This window comes from Lepidochelys kempii, chromosome 2, assembly GCF_965140285.1.
Source record: "Lepidochelys kempii isolate rLepKem1 chromosome 2, rLepKem1.hap1, whole genome shotgun sequence".
NCBI classification, from domain to species: domain Eukaryota; kingdom Metazoa; phylum Chordata; order Testudines; family Cheloniidae; genus Lepidochelys; species Lepidochelys kempii.
This window is the reverse complement of record NC_136381.1, coordinates 145,857,379-145,880,512: the sequence shown is the minus strand read 5'-3', so window position 1 is coordinate 145,880,512 and position 23,134 is coordinate 145,857,379. Positions and strand designations below refer to the sequence as shown.

The 23,134-nt window shown below is 45.8% G+C and overlaps 1 protein-coding gene across 4 annotated transcripts in view; it reads left to right on the top strand.

Annotated features, from left to right (window-relative positions):
* Window positions 1–6,418: 6,418 nt before the first annotated feature.
* Window positions 6,419–23,134, top strand: part of TENT4A (terminal nucleotidyltransferase 4A) — a 143,405-nt gene continuing 126,689 nt past the window's right edge. For 3 of the 4 annotated variants that reach the window (XM_073332402.1, XM_073332400.1, XM_073332399.1), the window contains exon 1: window positions 6,420–7,455. In XM_073332402.1, the coding sequence (XP_073188503.1) occupies window positions 6,689–7,455 (767 nt within the window). In that variant the 5' untranslated portion in view covers window positions 6,420–6,688. Of the gene's footprint in view, window positions 7,456–23,134 lie in introns of all 4 variants that reach the window. The other variant, XM_073332401.2, reaches the window with a different exon arrangement.

Genomic DNA, 23,134 nt, shown 5'->3' with positions numbered 1-23,134 from the left:
AGTGACAGATGATGTGGAAAAAGCTGAAGTACTCAATGCTTTTTTTGCCTTGGTCTTCACAGACAAGGTCAGCTCCCACACTGCTGTCCTGGGAAATACAGTATGGGGAGGAGGTGAGCAGCCCTCAGTGGTGAAAGAACAGGTTAAGAACGATTTAGAAAAGCTGGTCATGCACAAGTCCATGGGTCCAGATCTAATGCATCCAAGGGTGCTGTGGGAGTTGGCTGATGTGATTGCAGACCCATTGGCCATTATCTCTGAAAACTCGTGGCAATTGGGGGAGGTCTCGGACGATTGGAAAAAGGAAAATATAGTGCCCATCCTTAAAAAAGGGAAGAAGGAGAAACCGGAAAACTACAGACTGACCAGCCTCAACTCAGTCCATGGAAAAATCATGAATCAGGTCCTCAAGGAATCCATTTTGAAGCACTTGAAGGAGAGGAAGGTGATCAGGAACAGTCAACATGGATTCACCAAGGGCAAGTCATGCCTTACCAAACTGATTTCCTTCTCTCATGAGATAACTGGCTCTGTGGATATGGCGAAAGCAGTGGATGTGATATATCTTGACTTTAGCAAGGCTTTTGGTATGGTCTCCCACAGTATTCTTACAAGCAAGTTAAAAAAGTACAGATTGGATGAATGGACTATAAGGTGGATAGAAAGCTGGCTAGATTGTTGGACTCAACAGGTAGTGATCAATGGCTCGATGCCTAGTTGGCAGCCACTATCTAGCAGAGTGCCCCAAGGGTCAGTCCTGGGGCTGGTTTTGTTCAACATCTTTATTAATGATCTGGATGATGGGATGGATTGCACCCACAGCAAGTTCACAGATGACACTAAACTGGGGGGATAGGTAGATATGCTGAAGGGTAGGGATAGGGTCCAGAGTGACTTAGACAAATTGGAGGATTGGGCCAAAAGAAATCTGATGAGGTTCAACAAGGACAAGTGCAGAGTCCTGCACTTAGGATGGAAGAATCCCACCAGATTCAGGCTGGGGACCAACTGGCTAAGCAGCAGTTCTGCAGAAAAGGACCTGGGGATCACAGTGGATGAGAAGCTGCATATGAGTCAGCAGTGTGCCCTTGTTGCCATAGGAGCATTGCCAGCAGATTGAGGGAAGTGATTATTCCCCTCTATTCGGCACTGGTGAGGCCACATCTGGATTATTGCATCCAGTTTTGGACCCACCACTACAGAAAGGATGTGCTCAAATTGGAGAGTGTACAACAAAGGGTAACAAAAATGATGAGGGGGTGGGGCACATGACTTATGAGGAGAGGCTGAGGGAACTGGGCTTGTTTAGTCTGCAGAAGAGAAGAGTGAGGGGGGATTTAATAGCAGCCTTCAACTACCAAAATGGGGGTTCCAAAGAGGATGGAGTTCAGCTGTTCTCAGTGGTGGCAGATGACAGAACCAGAAGCAATAGTCTCAAGTTGCAGTGGGGGAGGTCTAGGTTGGATATTAGGAAACACTATTTCACTAGGAGGGTGGTGAAGCACTGGAATGGATTACCTGGGGAGGTGGTGGAATCTCCATTCTTAGAGGTTTTTAAGGCCCAGCTTGACAAAGCCCTGCCTGGGATGATTTAGTTGGCGTTGGTTCTGCTTTGAGCAGGGGGTTGGACTAGATGACCTCCTGAGGTCTCTTCCAATCCTAATCTTCTCTGTATCCTATCCCTACCCTCCAGCCTATCTACCTCTCCTCCCAGTTTAGTGACAACGGCGTCATCTACTGCCTATCAACACCTAGAAATGGTGCAGTATCTTGGGTATTTTTATTTTAGGTTTACTTGTTTATTGCCAGGGAACCTATTTGGTTGGGCCTGGGTTTTAAACTCAAACTGTCAAACCACATCTCACTGTTGTTTCTTATTAAGTTACCTGTTTAAATAAAAGCTGTTATCTGTTTACTTTATTCTTCTCTCTTCTCTATCCATTTGCATCATGGGATAGGGAGGCACACTATCTTTCCCTTCTAACCCCCAGGTGATAGATACTGGATAAAGGTCCAAGATCCTGCTAATTAGCTGCAAGGTATAGCTGGCCTATACCATCCTCACCAACATAGTTAACATTGCAGGGTTAACACTTTGCATCCCTAGTTTTGAACCTATGACCCCTCACTCCTGAACCTATTATTCCTTAGTTGTTCCCCATCATCAGTTTAGTCCTAGGTCCAGTGGCTCCTTCCTCAAGGCTGGGGGAGGGGCCTTTAGACACGGGTGGGCTTGCACCTGCCTGCCTCCCAGAATTTCAATAAGGCTGAATGAAGTCAAGGCTCCTCTCACCCACCTGTGTGTGTGTCACCACTCTGCAAAGATTGCTTCCCCAACCCCCATGGAATAAGCCATGGTCTAGGTAGGCCCTTTAAGTTCGTAAAAGTTCTGCATTAGTAAGGACTGTGACATTAGGTCAGCAAATTGTTTTAAATATAAATTTAGGCTGATACCATAATTACAACTTCTGATTTAAAGGAAAGACTCATTTATGTTTACTATGGTGCAATGCAGGAGGAACCTGCTCCTGGCTAATGCACCAGTCTCTTCCGGGGGCTCTGGCCCTGCCTCTCTCCCACCTCAGCTAGCAAAAGCTGGCGTGGGGCTGTAAGGTGTTTTTGGTACATGGTTATATTCTGTTATGAATGTTGCTACAATTCAAAATGGAGTTTAGAAATTCAAGATGGCGCATATGATAGGAAGGGTTTGAACTCCATCTTGGTACCCTTCTTCATGGCATTTTCCCACCAAAGCTCTGTTTCCCACCAGAACTTGAGGGACTGAGAACTGGCTGGAACTGGTTGGGAGCAGTGCCTGTCAGAGTGTGCCTCAGGAATATGTGCCACAGAGAGCATATAAGGGACTGTCAGTAGTGATGCAGGTGCTGTCTACCATCGAGGCAGCCATGTCCAGGTTCTTTGTGCAGCATCGGATCAAGACTTAGGCTACGAACATTTGTTAAGGACTCTGATACTTACCTGACTCCTGTAATCCACCAAAGGATCCAGTGAAGACTTTGCTATCAGCCCAGATCTGTTGATCTCCTGCTTTGGCAGTAGAAAGCCAGATCCTCCGATGTTCCAGAGATCCTGAGACACACCATCCGTTGCCACTGTCCTCCATCTGCAGCTAGAAGAGAGACAGTAATTATTTTTTGGGCATTTATTAGTTCAACCAAGGGACAGTTTAAGGGTCTGGGCTTTATGACCTCTTGCTGGAATCCATTTGTGGGTATTTGTAGTGTTCCCCACAGTGAATCTTTCCCCAGTTGTATCTATCCTTTAATAAATCTTCTTTCTGTTTAAGGTTATATTCTCTCTATCCTTTATTTCAATGCAACATGGGAAGGAAGCACACAGATTTCTAATTCTCCCAGTTGATAGATGCTGGTAGGAGTTGAACCTGTTGTATATGTCACCTCCTTATTATTCTACTCAGAGATTTTGGGGTAACAGGGCCATGAATACACTTATATGTTGCCCCTATGAGATTTGTACAGCATCTGAACTCCCTGAGGACTGGGGAAAACACTGAGCCTACCTTTCAGAATTGCTGCAGACCTCTGCAAACCAGCCCGTTGTGACTGTGGGAGGCTCAGTGCCTCCAAGAGCTGGTGCTGAAGGGTCATCGCCCCTGTCTGCAGGCTGCAGCTTAAAAGGCTGTTTGACTTAAAGTATGACAGGTTTCAGAGTAACAGCCGTGTTAGTCTGTCTTTGCAAAAAGAAAAGGAGTACTTGTGGCATCTTAGAGACTAACCAATTTATTTGAGCATGAGCTTTCGTGAGCTACAGCTCACTTCATCGATGCATACCGTGGAAACTGCAGTAGACATTATATACACACAGAGACCGTTTCATGGTTGTTGTTTTTTTTTCCCCCGGGGACACACACACACACAAACTCACTCTCCTGCTGGCAATAGCTCATCCAAACTGACCATTCTTCAAGTTTAAATCCAAGTTTAACCAGAACATCTGGGGGGGGGGGGGGGAGGAAAAAAATGGGGAAATAGGCTACCTTGCATAATAACTTAGCCACTCCCAGTCTCTACTTAAGCCTAAATTAATAGTATCCAATTTGCAAATGAATTCCAATTCAGCAGTTTCTCGCTGGAGTCTGGATTTGAAGTTTTTTTGTTTTAAGATAGCGACCTTCATGTCTGTGATTGCGTGACCAGAGAGATTGAAGTGTTCTCCGACTGGTTTATGAATGTTATAATTCTTGACATCTGATTTGTGTCCATTTATTCTTTTACGTAGAGACTGTCCAGTATGACCAATGTAAATGGCAGAGGGGCATTACTGGCACATGATGGCATATATCACATTGGTGGATGTGCAGGTGAACGAGCCTCTGATAGTGTGGCTGATGTTATTAGGCCCTGTGATGGTGTCCCCTGAATAGATATGTGGGCACAGTTGGCAACGGGCTTTGTTGCAAGGATAAGTTCCTGGGTTAGTGGTTCTGTTGTGTGGTATGTGGTTGTTGGTGAGTATTTGCTTCAGGTTGCGGGGCTGTCTGTAGGCAAGGACTGGCCTGTCTCCCAAGATTTGTGAGAGTGTTGGGTCATCCTTTAGGATAGGTTGTAGATCCTTAATAATGCATTGGAGGGGTTTTAGTTGGGGGCTGAAGGTGGAGGCTAGTGGCGTTCTGTTATTTTCTTTGTTAGGCCTGTCCTGTAGTTGGTAACTTCTGGGAACTCTTCTGGCTCTATCAATCTGTTTCTTCACTTCCGCAGGTGGGTATTGTAGTTGTAAGAAAGCTTGACAGAGATCTTGTAGGTGTTTGTCTCTGTCTGAGGGGTTGGAGCAAATGCGGTTGTATCGCAGAGCTTGGCTGTAGACGATGGATCGTGTGGTGTGGTCAGGGTGAAAGCTGGAGGCATGTAGGTAGGAATAGCAGTCAGTAGGTTTCCGGTATAGGGTGGTGTTTATGTGACCATTGTTTATTAGCACTGTAGTGTCCAGGAAATGGATCTCTTGTGTGGACTGGACCAGGCTGAGGTTGATGGTGGGATGGAAGTTGTTGAAATCATGGTGGAATTCCTCAAGGGCTTCTTTTCCATGGGTCCAGATGATGAAGATGTCATCAATATAGCGCAAGTAGAGTAGGGGCTTTAGGGGACGAGAGCTGAGGAAGCGTTGTGGAGGGGGGTGAGAGAACCTGGATTTGTGCAGGAAATGGCCCACCTTGATTATCATGCACATTATGTAGAGAGTTGTCACTTTGGATGGGCTATTACCAGCAGGAGAGTGAGTTTGTGTGTCGGTGGGTGGAGGGTGAGAAAACCTGGATTTGTGCTGGAAATGGCCCAACTTGATGATCACTTTAGATAAGCTATTACCAGCAGGACAGTGGGGTGGGAGGAGGTATTGTTTCATGATCTCTGTGTGTATATAATGTCTGCTGCAGTTTCCACGGTATGCATCCGATGAAGTGAGCTGTAACTCACGAAAGCTCATGCTCTAATAAATTGGTTAGTCTCTAAGGTGCCACAAGTACTCCTTTTCTTTTTGCGAATACAGACTAACACGGCTGCTACTCTGAAACCTGTATAGCTGCACTCCATTAAATGCTTAAACAGCTACTATGCCATTGAAAAACTTCAGCCTAAATAAGCACATGGTTTGGTAAGTTCGAGACAAAGAACTGGCTGGAACTGGTTGTTCCAGACAGTTCCAGCCTCCCTCCCTCACCACTTAAGCATCTCACCAAATAAAGGGACCCATCCTGCTTCCTTAAAGACAAAGGAATGTTTGCAACTGCTTTATCTGGGATGGGGGTGCGCCCTTATTTATCCAAATCTCAGAGTGGGGTTAATCTGGGAGCTCTCTCCAACATACCAGCCAAATTGCCAATGCACCTTCCTTTACTCACAGGAGGTGACTGAACAGATCGGACTGAAAAACCGTCCTTGCGTGTGGGAAGTGCAGTATAACGCCGACAGGCCGGCCTGGCAGCTCGGGCTACAGTGGGGCTGTTAGGCAGAGCGCTTGGTAGAGATGCTGCAGAAAGGCTCTCGTGAGTAGGGCGCATGGACCAGCCACGCTGAGGCTGCTGCTAGGGCCTGCCCTTGCTGAACACTGCGGAGGGGCTGGCTGTGCAGGCGCGCGCCACACCGCTGCCCCTCAGGGAGTCAGGGGAGCCCACGGCTGGAGCAGAGGAAACCCCGCAGCAGCAGCACGACAGGCCGGACTCCCTCCGGAGCTACATAAAGTTCCACGCGGCAGTGCGCAAGCGTAGTGGGGCAAAGACCCTCGGATTTTCTGAACAGTTCCAAAATTCCACGCGCCGGGAGCGCGCGGGGAGATGCTGAAGGAACGTTCCGAGCCACCTCCCTCAGCGAGGCAGCGCTGCTCCCAGTGCGCATGGTCGGTTGCCAGGGCGGCCGTATCCAGTGAAGGTTTAAAATCTGCTGCGCATGCGCACTACTGGTTCTGGCTCCGGCGAGGGGACGCCACATTAGGACAGCGACCGCCGCGCTTCAGGCAAAGCCGGGCCGGGCCGTTCCGCGCGGCCTCCCCTCTCCCGGGCACGGGGCGCCAGAGCCGGGCTCTCCCTGCCGAGCCTCCCTCCCGTTCCCTGCCAATGCCGCTGCCCGCGGCGCGTGTCTAGCGCCGCTCCGGACCCGGCGCCGGGCAGAGGAGCCGCGGTGAGCGGGGCCGGCCGGGGGCGCGGGCGGGGTGGATGGATCCCCGCGTGGCCTGGATTCAGCCCGAGCAGAAAGGCCCCGCCAATGCGCTGTGGATGCAGATCTGGGAGACCTCGCAGGGCGCGGGTGGCCGTGGCTTCCCTCATTACCTCTGCCTCAACTCCCCGGCGCTGGACCCCGTCGCCTCCCCGCCCACCGCCTGCAGCCACGCCAGGCTTGGGCCGCTCGGGGGCGGCGGCCTGTGCTGCTCCCCGCCGCCCTCACTCTCTCCCCCGGACCTGCTGACCGGGCTGGTCCCCGCCGCCGGCTCCGCGGGGCGCAGCAGCGAGGGAGGGAGGCGGCTGCAGAAATCCCCCTCCGTATCCTCCTCGTCCTCTTGCTCCTCTGTAGAATCGGGCACCGAGAGCCCCGGCTTCTCCTCCTCGGGCTCCTGCAGCAGCGGCTCCTCGTGCGGCCGGGCCGGGGCTCGCGGTAGCGGGGCTGGACCCGGGGAGTTTTTTAACTTCAACGAGAGCAAAGTGAGTAGCCAGCGCCCCGCGCACCAGCCCCCGCAGCCCGCGGCGAGCAGCCCGCACCAACCTCCGCCCGCCTCCCCGCAGCAGCAGCATCAGTATCACCCGGGCCGCAGGAAACGGGAGAATAAAGCTAGCACGTATGGGATGAATTACCTGCTATCCGGCAGTCGGGGGGCTGCGCTGAATAACTGTCCCCGCCAGCAGGCGCTTCGGCAGCCGCCACAGACAGCGCCGCAGAGCCCCGGCACACCCTGGAAAACCAGGCAATACAGCTCGGGGGTACAGGGGTGAGTACCCCCATCCGGGGGAGGGGATCAGCAGCCCCCCTAGGAGGGGAGAGCCTGGAGTGGTGGAGAAACGGGGCTCTGCCTCTTGTCGCCATAAACTGTAGGAAATGGCCTCTTCCCCTGTTGTAACCAATTCGGGGGGAAGAGAGAAGAGTGTTGGCTCCTGCCAGGGGTAGGAGTGGGAGGCACAAACTAGTCTGGAGCGGGCTCCGAGCCGGCTGTAAAAATAGTAAAAGGGCAGGAGGATTAAATGAACCTCTTATAAAAAGCATTTACATAAATTACTGTTTTGGGCCCTGTATTGCGATTATACGGATTTGAGGAGCTCCATGCTGGCAGGACAGCCCCTGAGAGGAGGCAGAATTAAATTTGTATGGCCTTCTTTGGCCACAGACATGAATATTGTAGAGTGGGCATTGGCAGCCAACCTGCGTATTGGCAGCCAACCAGAAGAACTGTCACAGTAGAAGCTGGGCCCCGTTTTCCAAATCCATGAAGGGAAAGGTTGAGATTGAAATGTCATGTCAAACCCAGTTTTGGATTAAAGGTGCATTGTAAGGAAATAATGGCAGTGTACTGAATGATTTGAAAAGCAATTCTGAGTTATGAACAACAATTGTAGATTATATAAAATAATTCATTATATTGCTTGAACAGTTGAATTGATGAATGTTTGAATGGAGTTCTCTTTTTTTTTTCCCCCTTCAAAAATAGGAAAACACTTTAGCTAGAGAAGTCTCTACTACTCCATAATGCATATTTCTCTTAATAGGTTGATATTGCCATTGATAGGTTTTAAGGCAAGAAAGGGACCATTCGATCTTCTGGGCTCCTGCATAACTAGCTGTAGAATTTCACCTAGTTACCCTTGCACTGAGCCCAGTTACCTGTTGAATTAAAGTATACAATGCACATAAATTAATCTTTCACTTCATTTACTCAGCTTTCCTTCTCTCCCATCAATACTTTTTGTACAAATACATACATTTTTTCTGAACACACTTTTTTCATATCAGCTTCGGAGAAAGGGAATGAATAGTCTTTCATAAACTTACTTTTGGAATGTATGAAATCCAGAGCTGTTGAATGTAGATAGAAGTAACAGATGCAATTCATTTTTACAGAAGATTTAGAAAATAGATAAATGTCTCTTATTGTGGTTAATATACAATGAGAGACAAGGAAGGGGTGGCTGAATGCAATTTCTAGAGGTACAAAAGATTACTCATTAGTAAAGTTAGCAAGATCAAATTAATCTAGCAGCAAGAATAACATTTCCTTGGTTGTGTTATGACTCAACAAATTATGCATCTTGGCAGGGGGTTGGACTAGATAGCTCAGGGTTCCTTCTAACCTGATGATACTATGACTCAAAGTAGGAGGTTCTCATAGTGCTATAGTGCTTGTCAAAAATTGTGAAAGGACAACCTTAGGAGTGTTATTTCTTGTAACTTTAGAGAAGAACCATACAACTTAATTAAATTGAAATAGTTTCACTTATTTAATTTTCTGGGCCAATTTTAGATTTCTACTGAATGATGTTTATCAATGTTACTAAAACATGTTCTTCCTCTGTACCACCCACACTGACACTTGAAAAATAAAAATTCATTGCATGCACTGAAAACAGATAAGGGTGTTTCAGAAAGTATTCAGTTGTGTTCTGTGTTAGAGCTTTGGGTTTAGTTCAGACTTTCTTCACATTGAAAATGCAATTAGCTTCTATTTCAGTATTTCTTTTTACTCAGTCTCACCATTTAAATGTTTTCTGTCTTCGGGCATGTCTACACTTGCCGTTTAAAGCAGAAAAAGTCCTTTTTTGTGAAAAACTGTGGGAACATCCACACTCGCCAATGACTTTTTGTGGTGAAACGCCGAAGTTTCACCACAAAAAGAAAACCACTTCCACGAGAGGTGTGCACTTCTTACCAGTGATGCTTTTGTGGTCCTGTGCAAGTGAAGACATGTCCTTCCTGTTTACATAGCTTTTAGCCGCTGGAGGATATCCCATAGTGCCTAGGTGACCACTCTGGCCAGCAGTTCTGGTGCTCTGATGCCAGGTAAACAGACATTCACTCCTTCCTCCATAGAGCCCCGGGAACTTTGAAACTCCCCTTCCTGTTTTCTTGGCAAGTGCTCACTTATCTGGCCAGTTGACAATGCCTGCTCCACTGAGCATAGGGTCCCCTGCTTGGAGCAGTGCTGAGCTACTGGAGCTGATCAGTGTTCCGGGAGAGGAGGCTGTGCAAGGACCACGATGCCCCATGATGATTCCCCCCCACCACCACCGCCACTTTCCACAAGACCCATCCTCAAAATGGAGAGAGCTGCACTGTGGGATAGCTGACCTAGAGCGGATGGAAGTGCTGCTAATGTAAACACAGTCTGATGCTTGAGGAATTAAGTGAGTACACAAACCAGCGCTTTACTTTCAGTGGTTCCCTAACACCAGTGAAACTTACACTTGCAGAATTTTTGCACTGTAGACATACCCTCAGGCTTTAGCTACACTTGCACGTTATACCGCAATAAAGCCTCCCAGAGTGCTCTACCTTACTTCCCGTCCACACTGGTAGAGTGCTCTGACTCCCTGGCTGGAGTGCTCCTGGTACTCCACCTTCCCAAGAGGATTAACAGCTATTGCTCATTGGTGGAGATGCTCCAGTGTAAATGGGGAGTTACGTTATTATGCACTGATTGTCCTCCGGAAACTCCCCATAATCCTTTTAACTGAAGCATCCTGTCTTGTTTTGTGAACTCCGGATGCGGAAGTGCCCTTTCAGAGCTTCCTTTCAGGGGCTGCTTATCAAACAGCTACTGTTTTCTTTGAATGTGTGAGAGGCAGTCAGGGGACAGCTAATGTTCACTTGAGGGGGGGGAGGGGGAAGAATTGGGGTTTGTTTCCAGGAGTGGCTGCTTATCTCATCTATGACAAAAAAAAGTGGCTGCTTATCTCATCTGTGCCATTTGCTTTCAGTGAGTGTGTGTGTGGGGGAATGTCTGTACTTACGAGACAGTGTGTTGACACACTTGGTACCCCAAAAACCCAGTCTCTCTCCCCTCACGCTCCCTGTCACACTCCACCCCCCACCCCTCCATTTGAAAAGCACATTGCAGCCACTTGAATGCTGGGATAGCTGCCCATAATGCACAGCTCCCAATGCAGCTGCATATGTGGCCACGACAGTGCGCTCTCAGCTGTCGGTGTGGACAGACTGCAGCGCTTTCCCTATTCAGCTGTGCGAAGGCGGGTTTAACTCACAGCGCTGTACATCTGTAAGTGTAGCCAAGGCCTTAGTGTTAACTGCCTTATACTCTTCTTTCCCTCTCTTCTGGGTAATTCACTTTTATTCCTTGTGGGAGTGTGTGGTTTTTTTGGAAGAACCTTGTTAAGTTGACACTGATTCTTGAAAGGATGGGTGAGATATATTGTAACATCCTTTGTGTCTGTCTCTTCAGACTTACCAGTACTGTGAATACTATGCATGTAAGTAGGCATTCCACAGATTTGAATAGTCATATTCATGTAATATAGGATGTCTATAAAAACTTGTTAACTTCTATCAACATAATTTTTTAACTAGGAATAGTTCTTTGACAGGCGGTCAACTCTCCTTGTAAATAGAGAAACCACTACAGTAAAAGCTTTTTTTTTTTTTTTTAACTGGCATGCTGGGGCAAGTGGGGGTGCTGGTAAATTAAAAATGTGGGTTAACTCAGAGGGAGGAGTATGGAGTGTGTGGGGGGATATGGGTCACGGGCAGTGTGTCATGGGCTCTAGGAGGGAGTTTGGGTCTGGGAGGGGGCTCGGGGTGCCAGATGTGCGGGGGGGGGGAGTGCTCACCTTCGGTGGCTCCCTGTCCCTGTTGCTCCCGGCGGAGGCGCAGCTAGGCAGCTCTGCAAGCAGGCATGCTGCCTCTGTCTGCACCGCCCCCCGCAGCTCCCATTGGCTGCGGTTCTCGGCCAATGGGCTGGGAGCCGCAGAGTCTGTGCTCAGGGAGGTGGGATGGAGGCAGCTTGCCTGCAGAGCCTCCTGGCCGCGCCTCTGCCAGCAACAGCTGGTATGGGGAGCTGCTGGAGCGCCCCTCCCCACCATCCGGCACCCTGAGCCCCTCCTACACCCCAATCCTCTACCCCAAGCTCCCTCCCAGAGCGTGATGTGCCGCTCCTCCCACGCCCCAGCCCCCTGCCGGCCCCGCACCAACTGCACTATAAACCAGACTTTTAGTGCAGATCGGAAATGCTGGTTTATAGAGCTTGCTGGTTGAAGTGTTGGATAAAAGAGCTTTTACTGTATTTGTCTTACAGCAAGAGTGGATTAGGGCTGGTTCTAAAGTCTAGTGCAGATGGAAATCAAGTATTTTTACCAGTACGATAAAAATACTGCCCAAGTGAAAAAATATCTGAACCCTTTCTCTATTGTTGTTTACATGGTTGCCAAGATCGGTGCAGCTGCACCATTGGTGACAGAGGCTGTAAGACCGTACTAACATTTGCTGTGTAGACAAAGCTATTGAATTCAGTGTGTGTTGCATTCTAAGTATCTGAAGGTACAATTTGTCCTTTAATCTCTTTAAAGCATTGCAGTGATAGACTGGACCTATTTGGAGAATAATAGCATTTTACTATATAAATATTGAACATCCAATCTGCCTAGTTCATGTTTGTTTTCATAAATGGAGAATGGAATCACTGCAAGTGATGCAGCCACAAGTCTGGTGAAAAGCAGTACACAACTATATTCAATTTATGAAACAATACAATGAAATGTAAACACTAAAACTAAAGTAACTTAAACATGGTCTGAAATTTTGAATTTATGTCCATGTATTGTAATTGGAATAATCTCATTACTAGTAACTGAAAAGTAGCAAATGCCTAGCAACAATTCTTGCAATTTCATAGTTGCTCTTTTAAAATTAACATTTGATGCTTTCATTTATAAGCTTAGGCATATATATAAGGATAGGCATAATGTTCTCACCAGGCTGAAAAAGATCTAGTAGACTGCCCAAGAAAAAGCCAGGTTTCAGAGTAACAGCCGTGTTAGTCTGTATTCGCAAAAAGAAAAGGAGTACTTGTGGCATCTTAGAGACTAACCAATTTATTTGAGCATAAGCTTTCGTGAGCTATAGCTCACTTCATCGGATGCATACTGTGGAAAGTATAGAAGATCTTTTTATACACACAAAGCATGAAAAAATGGGTATAAAAAGATCTTCTATACTTTCCACAGTATGCATCTGATGAAGTGAGCTGTAGCTCACGAAAGCTTATGCTCAAATAAATTGGTTAGTCTCTAAGGTGCCACAAGTACTCCTTTTCTTTTCAAGAAAAAGCCTTTCAGCGTACTCTGCCACTCCTTATTGGAAAGAGAGACTCATTAGGTAAGGTTCTATTAATTCAGATGCCACTACATTATTATTTTTAACTGTTTATAATTGGGGCCTTACCAAATTCACAGCCATGAAAAACGTGTCACGGACAGTGAAATCTGGTCTCCTCCCATGAAATCTGTTTTTTTGTGTGTGCTTTTACCTTATACAATACAGATTTCACAGGGGAGACCAGCATTTCTCAAATTGGGGGCGTTTCCCAAATCTGAAGGTGGCGCCCTGCTAGCAGCTGTGCAGAATTAAAGGTGGCAATACCATGCCATGCCACCCTTACTTCTGTGCTGCTGCTGATGCACAGAGTAAGGATGGCATGGCATGGTATTGCCACCTTTTCTTCTGTGCTACTGCCTCCAGAGCTGGGCCCTCAGTCAGCAGCCACCCCTCTCCAGCTTCTCATCTCTGAAGGCAGCAGCACAGAAGTAAGGGAAGCAGTACCGCAAATCCGCCCCTTTCTCCCCCCCTCTTCTCCCAATAACTTTGCCGCTGCCCCACAACTCCTTTTTGTGTCAGGACCCCTACAGTTACAACACTGAAATTTCAGATTTAAATAGCTGAAATCATGAAATCTATCATTTTAAAAATCCTATGACCGTGAAATTGACTAAAATGGACTGTGAATTTGGTAGGGCCCTATTTATAATGGTAGTCATTGGTCATTTAAGGATTGCTGGTTAACCAGTAAGATCAGAATTTAAGTGTAAGAGTTCCAGAAAACTTACTTGTAACATTGTAAGAACTTCTGTTGATGACATTGAAGTTCTGGTGATGGAGAAAGTGTCCGGTTTTCTATTTTACTATTTTAATCATCTACTCTTACACTTCATTGGTTTGCATTTAATAGGATTTACTTGTGCCATTTATCAAACTTGTGTTTTAAAGAGAACTCATATAAAGTTTACAGTAAATTGGCCTAACTAAAGCTTGTAAAAATATTCAGTTGCATTTCTCAGATTGCAGTGTTCTAGTCAGACAACTTGGATGTTTCAGCGTTAACTTAAAATATTACATGGCAAGGCCTAGAGGCGTTAACTTAATTAAGTTAAGGGAATTAAGTTAATCAGAAAAGTTAAAAAATTAAAAAATAGATAGGGCCTAAAAGTCTATTTACTTACCCCTCAAACATATAAATTCAAAAAGAAAATCTTCAGCATCATGCGGAAGGTGTCCCAATATTCCTTTTCTTGTGAGTACACTCCAGAGTCATGAGGCCTTCAGCTGAAGAGTCTGCCTTGGTACCTTCTGTGAGGATGATCAAATTGTCCAAATACTATTGACAGGAGGAAGGTGATTCCTTACATAGGTTAGTCTCCTACTGTTTAAGGCATTATGAGGCCTCTAGTGCAGTGGTTTTCAAGGTTTGGGTCGCAACCCAGTACTGGGTCACGGAATGCAAGGCACTGAGTCGCCTTGCCCAGCCCCCAGGGACCCTGGTGGCCGGGCAGTAAAAAATAGTAGTAAAACTAGTAGTCCCTACCCAGAAGCAGACAGTGGCAGGCCCAGCTTGTAGGCAGGGGGCCATGGGGCTCCATGCACTGTCCCCGCCCTGAGCACCGGCTCCACACTCCAGGGGAGCTGGGGATGTTGGTGCCTGCGGGCAAGAGCTGTGTGGAGCTGCGTGCACGTCTCCACCCCTCCAGCTAGGATCTGGGCTTGCTGGCCACTTCCGGAATGCAGCGCAGTTCGCAGTGCCAGGACAGGCAGGAAGCCTGCCACTGCACCCTGGCTGCACTGCTGACCGGGAGCTGCTGGTGGTAACCCCGTGCCCCAATCCCAAGGAGCCCCTTCTTGCACCCCAGCCCCCTCATCCCTGGCCCCATCCCAGAGCCTGCACCCCCAGCCCAGAGTCCTAATCTCCTCCTGCACCACTGCCCCAGGCCTGAGTACCCCCAAACCTGGAGCCCCCTTCTGTACCCCAAACCCCTCAGCCCCACCCAGAGCCCTGACCCCCTCCCACACCCTGCCCCAGCCCAGGCAGGGCTCCCTCCAACATCCCAAACCCCTCATCCTCAGCTCCGTTTGGTCATGGGCATCAACAATTTTCTTCAACTGAGTCGCCAGAAAAAAAGTTTGAAAACCTGTCTAGTGCATTGAAGTTAACCAGTTAAGTTCAGAATCACCGAGTCCTGCCCTTCATAAGCATGTGAGAAACTCAGCTTTTGCACAATGCAATGGTAACAATCTACAACTAGTTTTCAAGTCATTTTATTTAACTTTATAAAACGTAGATAATTGAAGCCCCTGGTAGAGGCTGTGGTGGTAGTCTAGCCTAGAAGTCATGAAAACAAGGATCACCATGGTGCCTAGAAACAAAAGCTGCAACTTTGGAGCTGAGAAAAAGCTGCTTTGGACCACTTTTGAAGCCTAAGCCTACATATTTTGGCTTGTAGTTTAAAACAGGCACTAAGTTACTGTCTGCTTTTATAGGCTTTGCTTTAGTAAATGGAAAGCAGCTACTGAATAGACAAGAACCACCAGTGCTTTTCCTCAAACCTATTAACAATTTTCTCAACCAGTATTAGTCTTGGAAGAATTCTGCACAAGTGTAGAATTAATGTTCCCTGCTTATTTTACTCAATCCCCGCAGAACAAATGATTCACATGCCCCTCCTGGGCAGTGGTCCGAAGCATGTGTCTGCTTCTGGTGTCAGGAGCAGCCAGGGGAAATGTAAATCACTGCTTTGGGAGGCAGGGCTGGCTGGGTGTGCATGTGAGAGACTGTCCCTTTGGCTCGCTATTGCGGTGTGCTAGGGGTTCCCTGGCCGGTAGCTCCTAAAGTGTGCCAGGCTCCAGACCCAGTGTGTCAGACCCACCCCCAGAAACCTCCCCCGACTGCAGTAAGCTCCACCCCCCCACTTCCTGCCCCCCTTGATCCTCAGCTGTAGGGAGAGGGGTCACTGTATGGGGAGTGCACTGAGCCCTGCACTCGAGCCCCAACCCCACTAAGCCCCAACATTTTGCACCCAGACGCTCCCTCTGAGCCCCAGCCACCTTCACCTGGACACCCCTTTTCCTTCCCCTTCCCCCTGCAGAGTCCCATTCCCCTGTACCCAGAACCTTCCAACAAATCCCTGCGTATTCAGATTCCTGCTCCCCCACTGACTTGCCCACACCCAGATTGCCCCCCACAGAACTTTCTTACCCCACACTTGCGGCACACCTGGATTGGAGTGTGGGGGGGCAGGGGTGGAAGACTGTCCTCGCTATTGTGGTGCACCCTATGTGGAGGGGCAGGGCCCTGGGATGTTTCTGGGGTAGGCCCGGCCCTTGTGCTGTGTCAGGGTTGGGTGCAGCTGCACTGCCAAGCCTGTGTCCTGGGGGAGGGGAAGGGGGCTGCAGGGTGATCCCCACCCTCCTCCACCTCTGTGCTGCCAGTGGATCCCCATTACCATGCTGGAGCCTCCACTCCCATTGCCCTTCTGATCTACTGTCTGTAACAATTTCAATTCTAGTCAGGTGACTATACAGTGTCATATACTTAGCCATGTCATTCACTAAGGTCCCATTCTGGCAAAGCATTAGTTTCAGTGGGGATACTCAGGTGCTGCATGTTATGCACATATTTAAGTTCTGTCAGATTATGGCCTAACTTCATTCCTAAGGATGTGTTGCTCTTCAGGATATGTCTGTACAACAAAGAAAAACCCATGGCTGTCCCCTTCCAGCTAACTTGGACTTGCTGGGCTCAGGCTGTAGGCAGTTTCATTGTTGTGTAGACTTCTGGACTGGGGCTAGAGCCCAGGCTCTAGGACCCTTTTGGGCGGGAGGCCCAAGAGCATCAGTTCTGCACCACCTGACTGGAATCTACGCATACTAACTACTCTAAAGCAATCCTATCCAAGCAGTTGGTACAATATGCTCTAATAGGATTAAAAGCAATTGATGTAACAAACCAGTATGGAGCGTTGTCTCCTATCCATTTTAGATCAAGGTTCAACTTTTTTCTTCACTAATTCATTTCTACTTAAAAACAGCTTTCTGATTTAAGATACTGATATCCTTTGCCTGAGGTTGATCAATGTTTGCCTTCTCCCTTTTCCAGAGTGGTTCGGTGTCCAGAGTGTGTCAGGATGGGGTGGGGTGAGGAGAAGGATGGAAGCATATCTTTCTAATTCCAGATCTTCAACTGACTCATATGGCAATAGCGGAAGAATTCTTTACACAGTTTCCCATGTGCCTTCATATTTGATATTGTTACTTTCAGCCGTTACTACAATTGTGGAGAAACAATACAATATATGCCACTTAATAGAGAAATGCCTAACTGAGAATCACTTTATTGGGATGTGCCCAAGGGCAATTCTGCCTTTTAATACCATTAAGATATGCTCAGGACAGTAGTAGCAAAAACTTCACTTTCATAGGACACACTTGGCCAGTGCCAAAGGGTTATGTAATGTTTAAACAGCTGTTGAATCTTAAGATCTTGTATTCTAATGCATTAATAGATAAAATATGTTGACAGTTCACAGAATTTAATCTTTAAAGTGTCTGTAGAGATTTAAAATGGTCTTTTTGCTTTATCTAGAAGTGAAAGTAGGATGATACGCTCTCCACAAGATGTCCCAGTTAGAACGATTCTCTTGTAACATGTTAACAAATTGGCTCATTGTTTCCTTATTAATAATTTTAGTGCCAGACTTTGATGGTATCTGCTGCAAGAAAGAGTAAACTTGAATGAATAAATCAATTTGCTTTTCAGAGTCCCTGTCTTCTGAATGGTGAACTGATTTTAGTAGGTGTGGATTTTAAAGATTTAATGCTGTTTACACAATCCAATAGTAAATATAAGTGTTTAGTTTAAATTTAAGCGAACAAAGAACTAAGGTTCTTTTAAACTCTAACTCTGACTTTAATTTACTACTTAATTCCTCCAGAAACTAAATTTACATTATGCTCTAGTCATTTGAATTAGACTAGAAGTCCATGTCTGAGCACTCAAATCTATCTTTGCACTTCAATTTATCTCCTTCCAATTCATCCCACATTTTAGTCTGTCTTTGACAACCTTTTAATGTGGCAAGGTGCGTGAGGCAATCTTTTATTGGGCCAACTTCTATTGGCATAAGACAAGCTTTTGAGCTACACAGAGCTCTTCAGTTGCTTCTTCAGAGCTCTGTGTAGCTCAAAAGCTTGTATCTGTCATCAGCTGAAGTTGGCCAAATAAAAGATTATCTCACCCACCTTGTCTCATATGACATATTAAGCTAAAACCTTATGGCTTTTTTAATTTATTATTATTTAATCTTCTTCCCAAAACCTCTTCTCTCTAAAGCCAGTTCTGCCAGTGTTGGAACATACCATCTCTGCTGTCACTTAGTTTAGTAACCCAGGAGTTATTAGGTTCCTTCCTCTCCCCACATATTACCACTTCCAAGATGACTACCGTTCTCTCCATTTTTATACTGTTGAAATTTGTGTCAGACCTTAATTTCCTATTTTGATTACTCTGACCTCATCTTGGCTTCCCTGACATCTCTCCAGTTTGCTTGAGGCACAATTGCTAAGGGGCCAGATCCATAGAAGGACTTAAGTGCTTACTTGCCATTTAAGATGTCTATGTCCAATCTTTAGGCGCTTGTGAAATCCCCAAAACCTTTGCTCAGCTGCCGCCCAACCCTAGAAGTGCCAAAAATCCCTAGATGCTTGTGTTCTTGCCAGCGAGCACATGTGCAACCACCTCAGTCTCCACTTCAGCCCCAGGGGCATCCTCACACTAGGGTCTCCCTGCTTATTTTGCCTGCAGGGCCTGATTATGGTAGGTGTTGTTAGAGCGTGCCTAACCCCCCATGATAGCAGGGTGGATGGGGGTAGGGAGTTGCTCCCCAGGAAGCTTTAGCCCATTGATTAGAGTATTCAGGATGTGGGATACCTGGGTACTGTTCCCCACTCTGCCTAATGTGGAGAAGGGATTTGAACTTGCGTGTCCTACCTCTCAGGTGAGTTCCCTAACTCATTGGACTATAGTCATTTCTCTCTGGCCCAATACATGTTTAGTTAATTATACAGTGTGGAACAGCTTCAGCAGTAGAGCGAGAAACCCAGGCAAGAATATCCAGTAGCCCAGTGGTTTGGGTACTCCCATGAGTTGGAAAACCAAGGTAAAATCCCTTCCCCACATAATCAGTGGGGAAAATGAATCCAGGTTTCCTGCATGCCAGTGAGCACAGTGCTAAAAGTTGAGAGAAGCTATCACCATCTCCTCCCTTTCCCCCTGCGTTTATTGCAAAAAAAATGGCTTGGATGCTGAACTCCAGGAGAGGTTCCATGGCTAAGAATACCAAGCAGAGGTAGGCACCTCCCTTCTGCTTGGATTTAAGTACTTAACTCCCTAAGAGGGGTGTAGCTTAGGCTTTTTATCCTTCTCCTTGGCTTTTTCTATTGTCTTAGGTGACTCCCCATTTAGCATGCTGGCTTTTGTGGATCCCATTCTTAGGCACCTATCTCCAAGCACTACATAGGGATCCCGAGTGCCTAAATCAGGATGTAGATTCCATTTTGTGGCAAGTGACCTAAAAGTTAGGTGTAGTAACACCTAAGTCCTGTCGTGGATCTGGGTCCAGATCATTTTCCTACGTGGTTACTCTGTTTAAAATTCTCTATTTCCTTCTTTTCTACCATACCCATTTCTTTGCTTTATGTTCCTGCTTTCAAGATCCAGCCTAACTCTATCCTTCCCTACTTATCAACCTACATCTGTTACTTTGCTACTCTCCTTTGCAATGCCAAATGGTGCCAACTTCTGTGCCACCTAAGTAAGGGATATATCCTCCTTGATCTAATTGTACTGTTTGCATATTCTTACTTGTAGAGGCTACTTTAAAGAAAAACTACTTAACAGCAGCCCTGGTTCTTGAGGTGTTTCTTTTGCATATTCATATTACCTTAGCTTCCCCTCTGCCTCAATTTTGCTTTCATAGGACTCTGGGGTTTGGTTGAAGGAATTTCAAGTTTTGGGTCTGCATGATCTGTTTAACATCTGCTGAACATTCAGAGCCTTAAGAGGGTACTTTAATTCCAAAGGGCACTTTTCCTGGACCTCAACAGCACAGTTGTGTGTATTCCACAAGTGTGAATAATCAGAAATAACTCTATGGACAACAGTTCATTAACATGATGGCTTCATTGGTATGATAATGTTGACACACCAATGAGGAGTGAGGTCCTGTTGTGTTATACAGAGTCCCTATGCTTTTAGGCCCTAGTCTAGGGGCATGTCTAAACTTGCAGTGCTGCAGTTGTGAGCTGTACTGATACAGCTGTGCTGCTGCAGCGTATGTGGTGAAGACTCTCTATGCCAATGCGGTAGCTTTTCCATCTGCAAAACCATCCTTTTGAGTGGTAGAAACTGTCAGTGGGAGAAGCTCTCGCACCGTCATAGCTCTGTGCACATTAGCGCTTATGTCGGTGTAACGTATGTTGCTCAGGGAGGGTGGAATATTCACACCCCTGAGCAAGGTAAGGTTTGTTGACATAAGTGGTAGTGTAGACATAGCCCTTAAAGGCAAACGGGGTTGGAAATGGGGATATAGTGTGAGTTATTGAATATGGTGAAGAGTTAGTACAGCCTTGTTATATATTTTGTTGGCTTATGCATTATTTGGGGGGTAGAAACACGATGAGAATGGGATAATTAGTAAGTGATGAAGTAGGGGAAGGAAGGAAGGCAAAGAAGGGACAGTCACAGCTAGCCACATCCCTTGTCAGGATCAGCAGGTAAGTTTTGTTTTTGTTTTTTTGTAGGTGCCTTGGCAGAGGTGAATTTTAAAGAGGGACTTGGAGGAGGTGTGCCGAGTTAGTGGCTGAACAGATTTTGTCTGAGTCTTTCCCAGGTGTGTGGGAAAAGGTGGTATGGGAAAAAGCACACACTGTCTGAGGGGGAAACTGATTAGTAGGTAGGAAAGGCTGGGAACACTGGTAGAGCAAAGATAGCATTTAATTTGGTGGTAACTCATTAGGTTCTTTACTGTCATTCTTACCTAGCCAAACTTGTATTTGCAGAAGTGAAGGGGCAGCCCATGTAGGGGCCGAGAGAGGACTGATGCACTCTGAGCTATGAACCAGGAAGAAGATGTTAGCAGCAGCATTTTGAATAGACTTGAGAGAAATAACTTGGTGGTCATAGTAAAGACTGTAAAAGAAGATGCAGTAGTCAAGAACATGAAACGAGGGGGACTTGGGGGAGTTGTAGGTGTGTGGACAGGAAAAATGCTTGTTTGGAATGAGTGTTTAGGGAGGGCAAAGTCATAGAAAATGCCTGGGTGAAGAAATATCTTCCTAGTCACTGAGGCCATGTTCTAGTTGGTTATGGAGAAAGGAGGGTGTGGTGGTAGAGGGTGCAGTAAGATGAAGAGCTCAGTTTTTGGGTATGTTGAATTATTGGTGTACACCTCTTCTTGCAGTAGAGCCATGATCTTTTTTTCATAAGCATTGCAATAGAGCTTAACAGCTGCAATCAGGGACCCATTATATGAGGCATAGTATACAAACACATAGGAAGATCTTAAATGGAAGCATATTATCCATTTTGTGGTGTATTAACCTGGTGCTAAATTGTTATCAGGGTGGATTTGATTTAAATCACTAGCCAGGAAGACTCAATTTAATAATGGATTTCTACATAAAAGTACATTCTTGTTGTTTATAACCGTAATACATATTCTTCACAACTTGGAGATAGATGTAGGCTTCATTTTTAGAAGGTACACACTATACATTTTTAAAGTGATTTGTTTTGAAAACTTTTCAGATTAGTTTTACAGCTATATTAGAAAATGAATGATTGTTTGGTTATTTCATTTACCAAAGGTAATTGAAGCAGATATTTATGAAGTCATTGGGAGCTGAACTATCTCCAATTCAAGAGGTTAATCATCAATATTTGGAGGATTTTTTTGCCATGCTGTATTAGGAGGAGAACGTCACCAGACAGACATTTAAAGTGTTTTATTTAACTAAAACAACAATGTTATGTATTCTGGATTTTTTTTCTTCAACAGCAAACATATAATATTTTAACAAAACAAGCATATGAATTTTTGAATTTAGTTAAAGATTAAAGTTTTTAAAATCAGGTTTGTTTTTGTTAAAATTGTTTAACTAAAATAGTTAAAATATTTTTTTAAAAAAAAACAAAAATTAAATAGACTGTGTCAGCCAGGTCAACATGAGGAACTTAAAATACTGGCTTCTGCAGCTAACTCAGTCATCTTCACCTTCATTTTCCTGTTTGTTCATAATCTGGAAAAGAAAAACCAGCTTTCCTGCTTTTTCAGGTCCCAAACGATTTCTCAATTTGGAATGAATTAGTCCAAAGGAAGAAAACTGTCTTTCCACACCAGCAGAAGAAGCTACTGCTGTTAAAAGTGAGATTATCACTTCAACAGTCTCTGAATCCAAGTGCTTAAGTGACTTCCACCAGTTCACTGGTGTGACTTTCTTTAAAATATCATCAGCAAACAAACATATTTCTTGAATGGTTCACACTTGGCTCTGAAGTTTATTATAGTTGGCATTATGGAAGGATGATTGCTGGATGTCCATGTCATAGCCAACTCCTCTTCTTTAGCAGTTAAGGTTTAACCCTGCTACCGAGTATTGAGAATATTTGCAAGAAAATGAGCTGGGGGTAGTGCTTGTCCTATTCATTTTTTAATGCTTGTAATTTAACTCTGTCATTGCATATTTCTCTCTTTAGGATCTCACTCAGTTCCTTCCAAATTTCAACAGTGTCAGCAATAAAACCGCTTTTTCCCTGCATTTTGTTCAAGGCTACAGAAATAGGCTTCAGGGTGTATTCGGCATGTGTTCAACATTTCTCTTAAGCCCAATGTTGAGAACTTTGGCTGTGCCAGTGCCATCTATTTTTCAGGATTTTGTTCAAACTGTCATCCGATTAGGCCAGTTCTTGATATAGTGCTCAAAACCATCCACTGCTGAGTTCCATCGCACGTCTTGTGGGAGAGTTAGCTTGGTTCCTCCCACTTTTTTCAGAGCAGCTGCTGCAAAGTGTTTATTACCGAAATATTTTGCAATTTGAACATTAGCCTTTAGTTCTGGAACACTGAAGTCTTTGGCTAGGAGATGCATCAAATGAGCACTGCAACCATATGTTATTAGCTTGGGACTCTCTTCTAAATAATTTCTTCTCATCTTGAATACATTTGCAGCGTTGTCTGTGACAAAGCTGCGTACTAGACATTTGAATTTTTTTTCCACAGTTTGTTATAGCTTTTGCTGGTACTTCTTGTAAGTATTCTGCTGTGTGTGCATTTCCTGGTGTATCA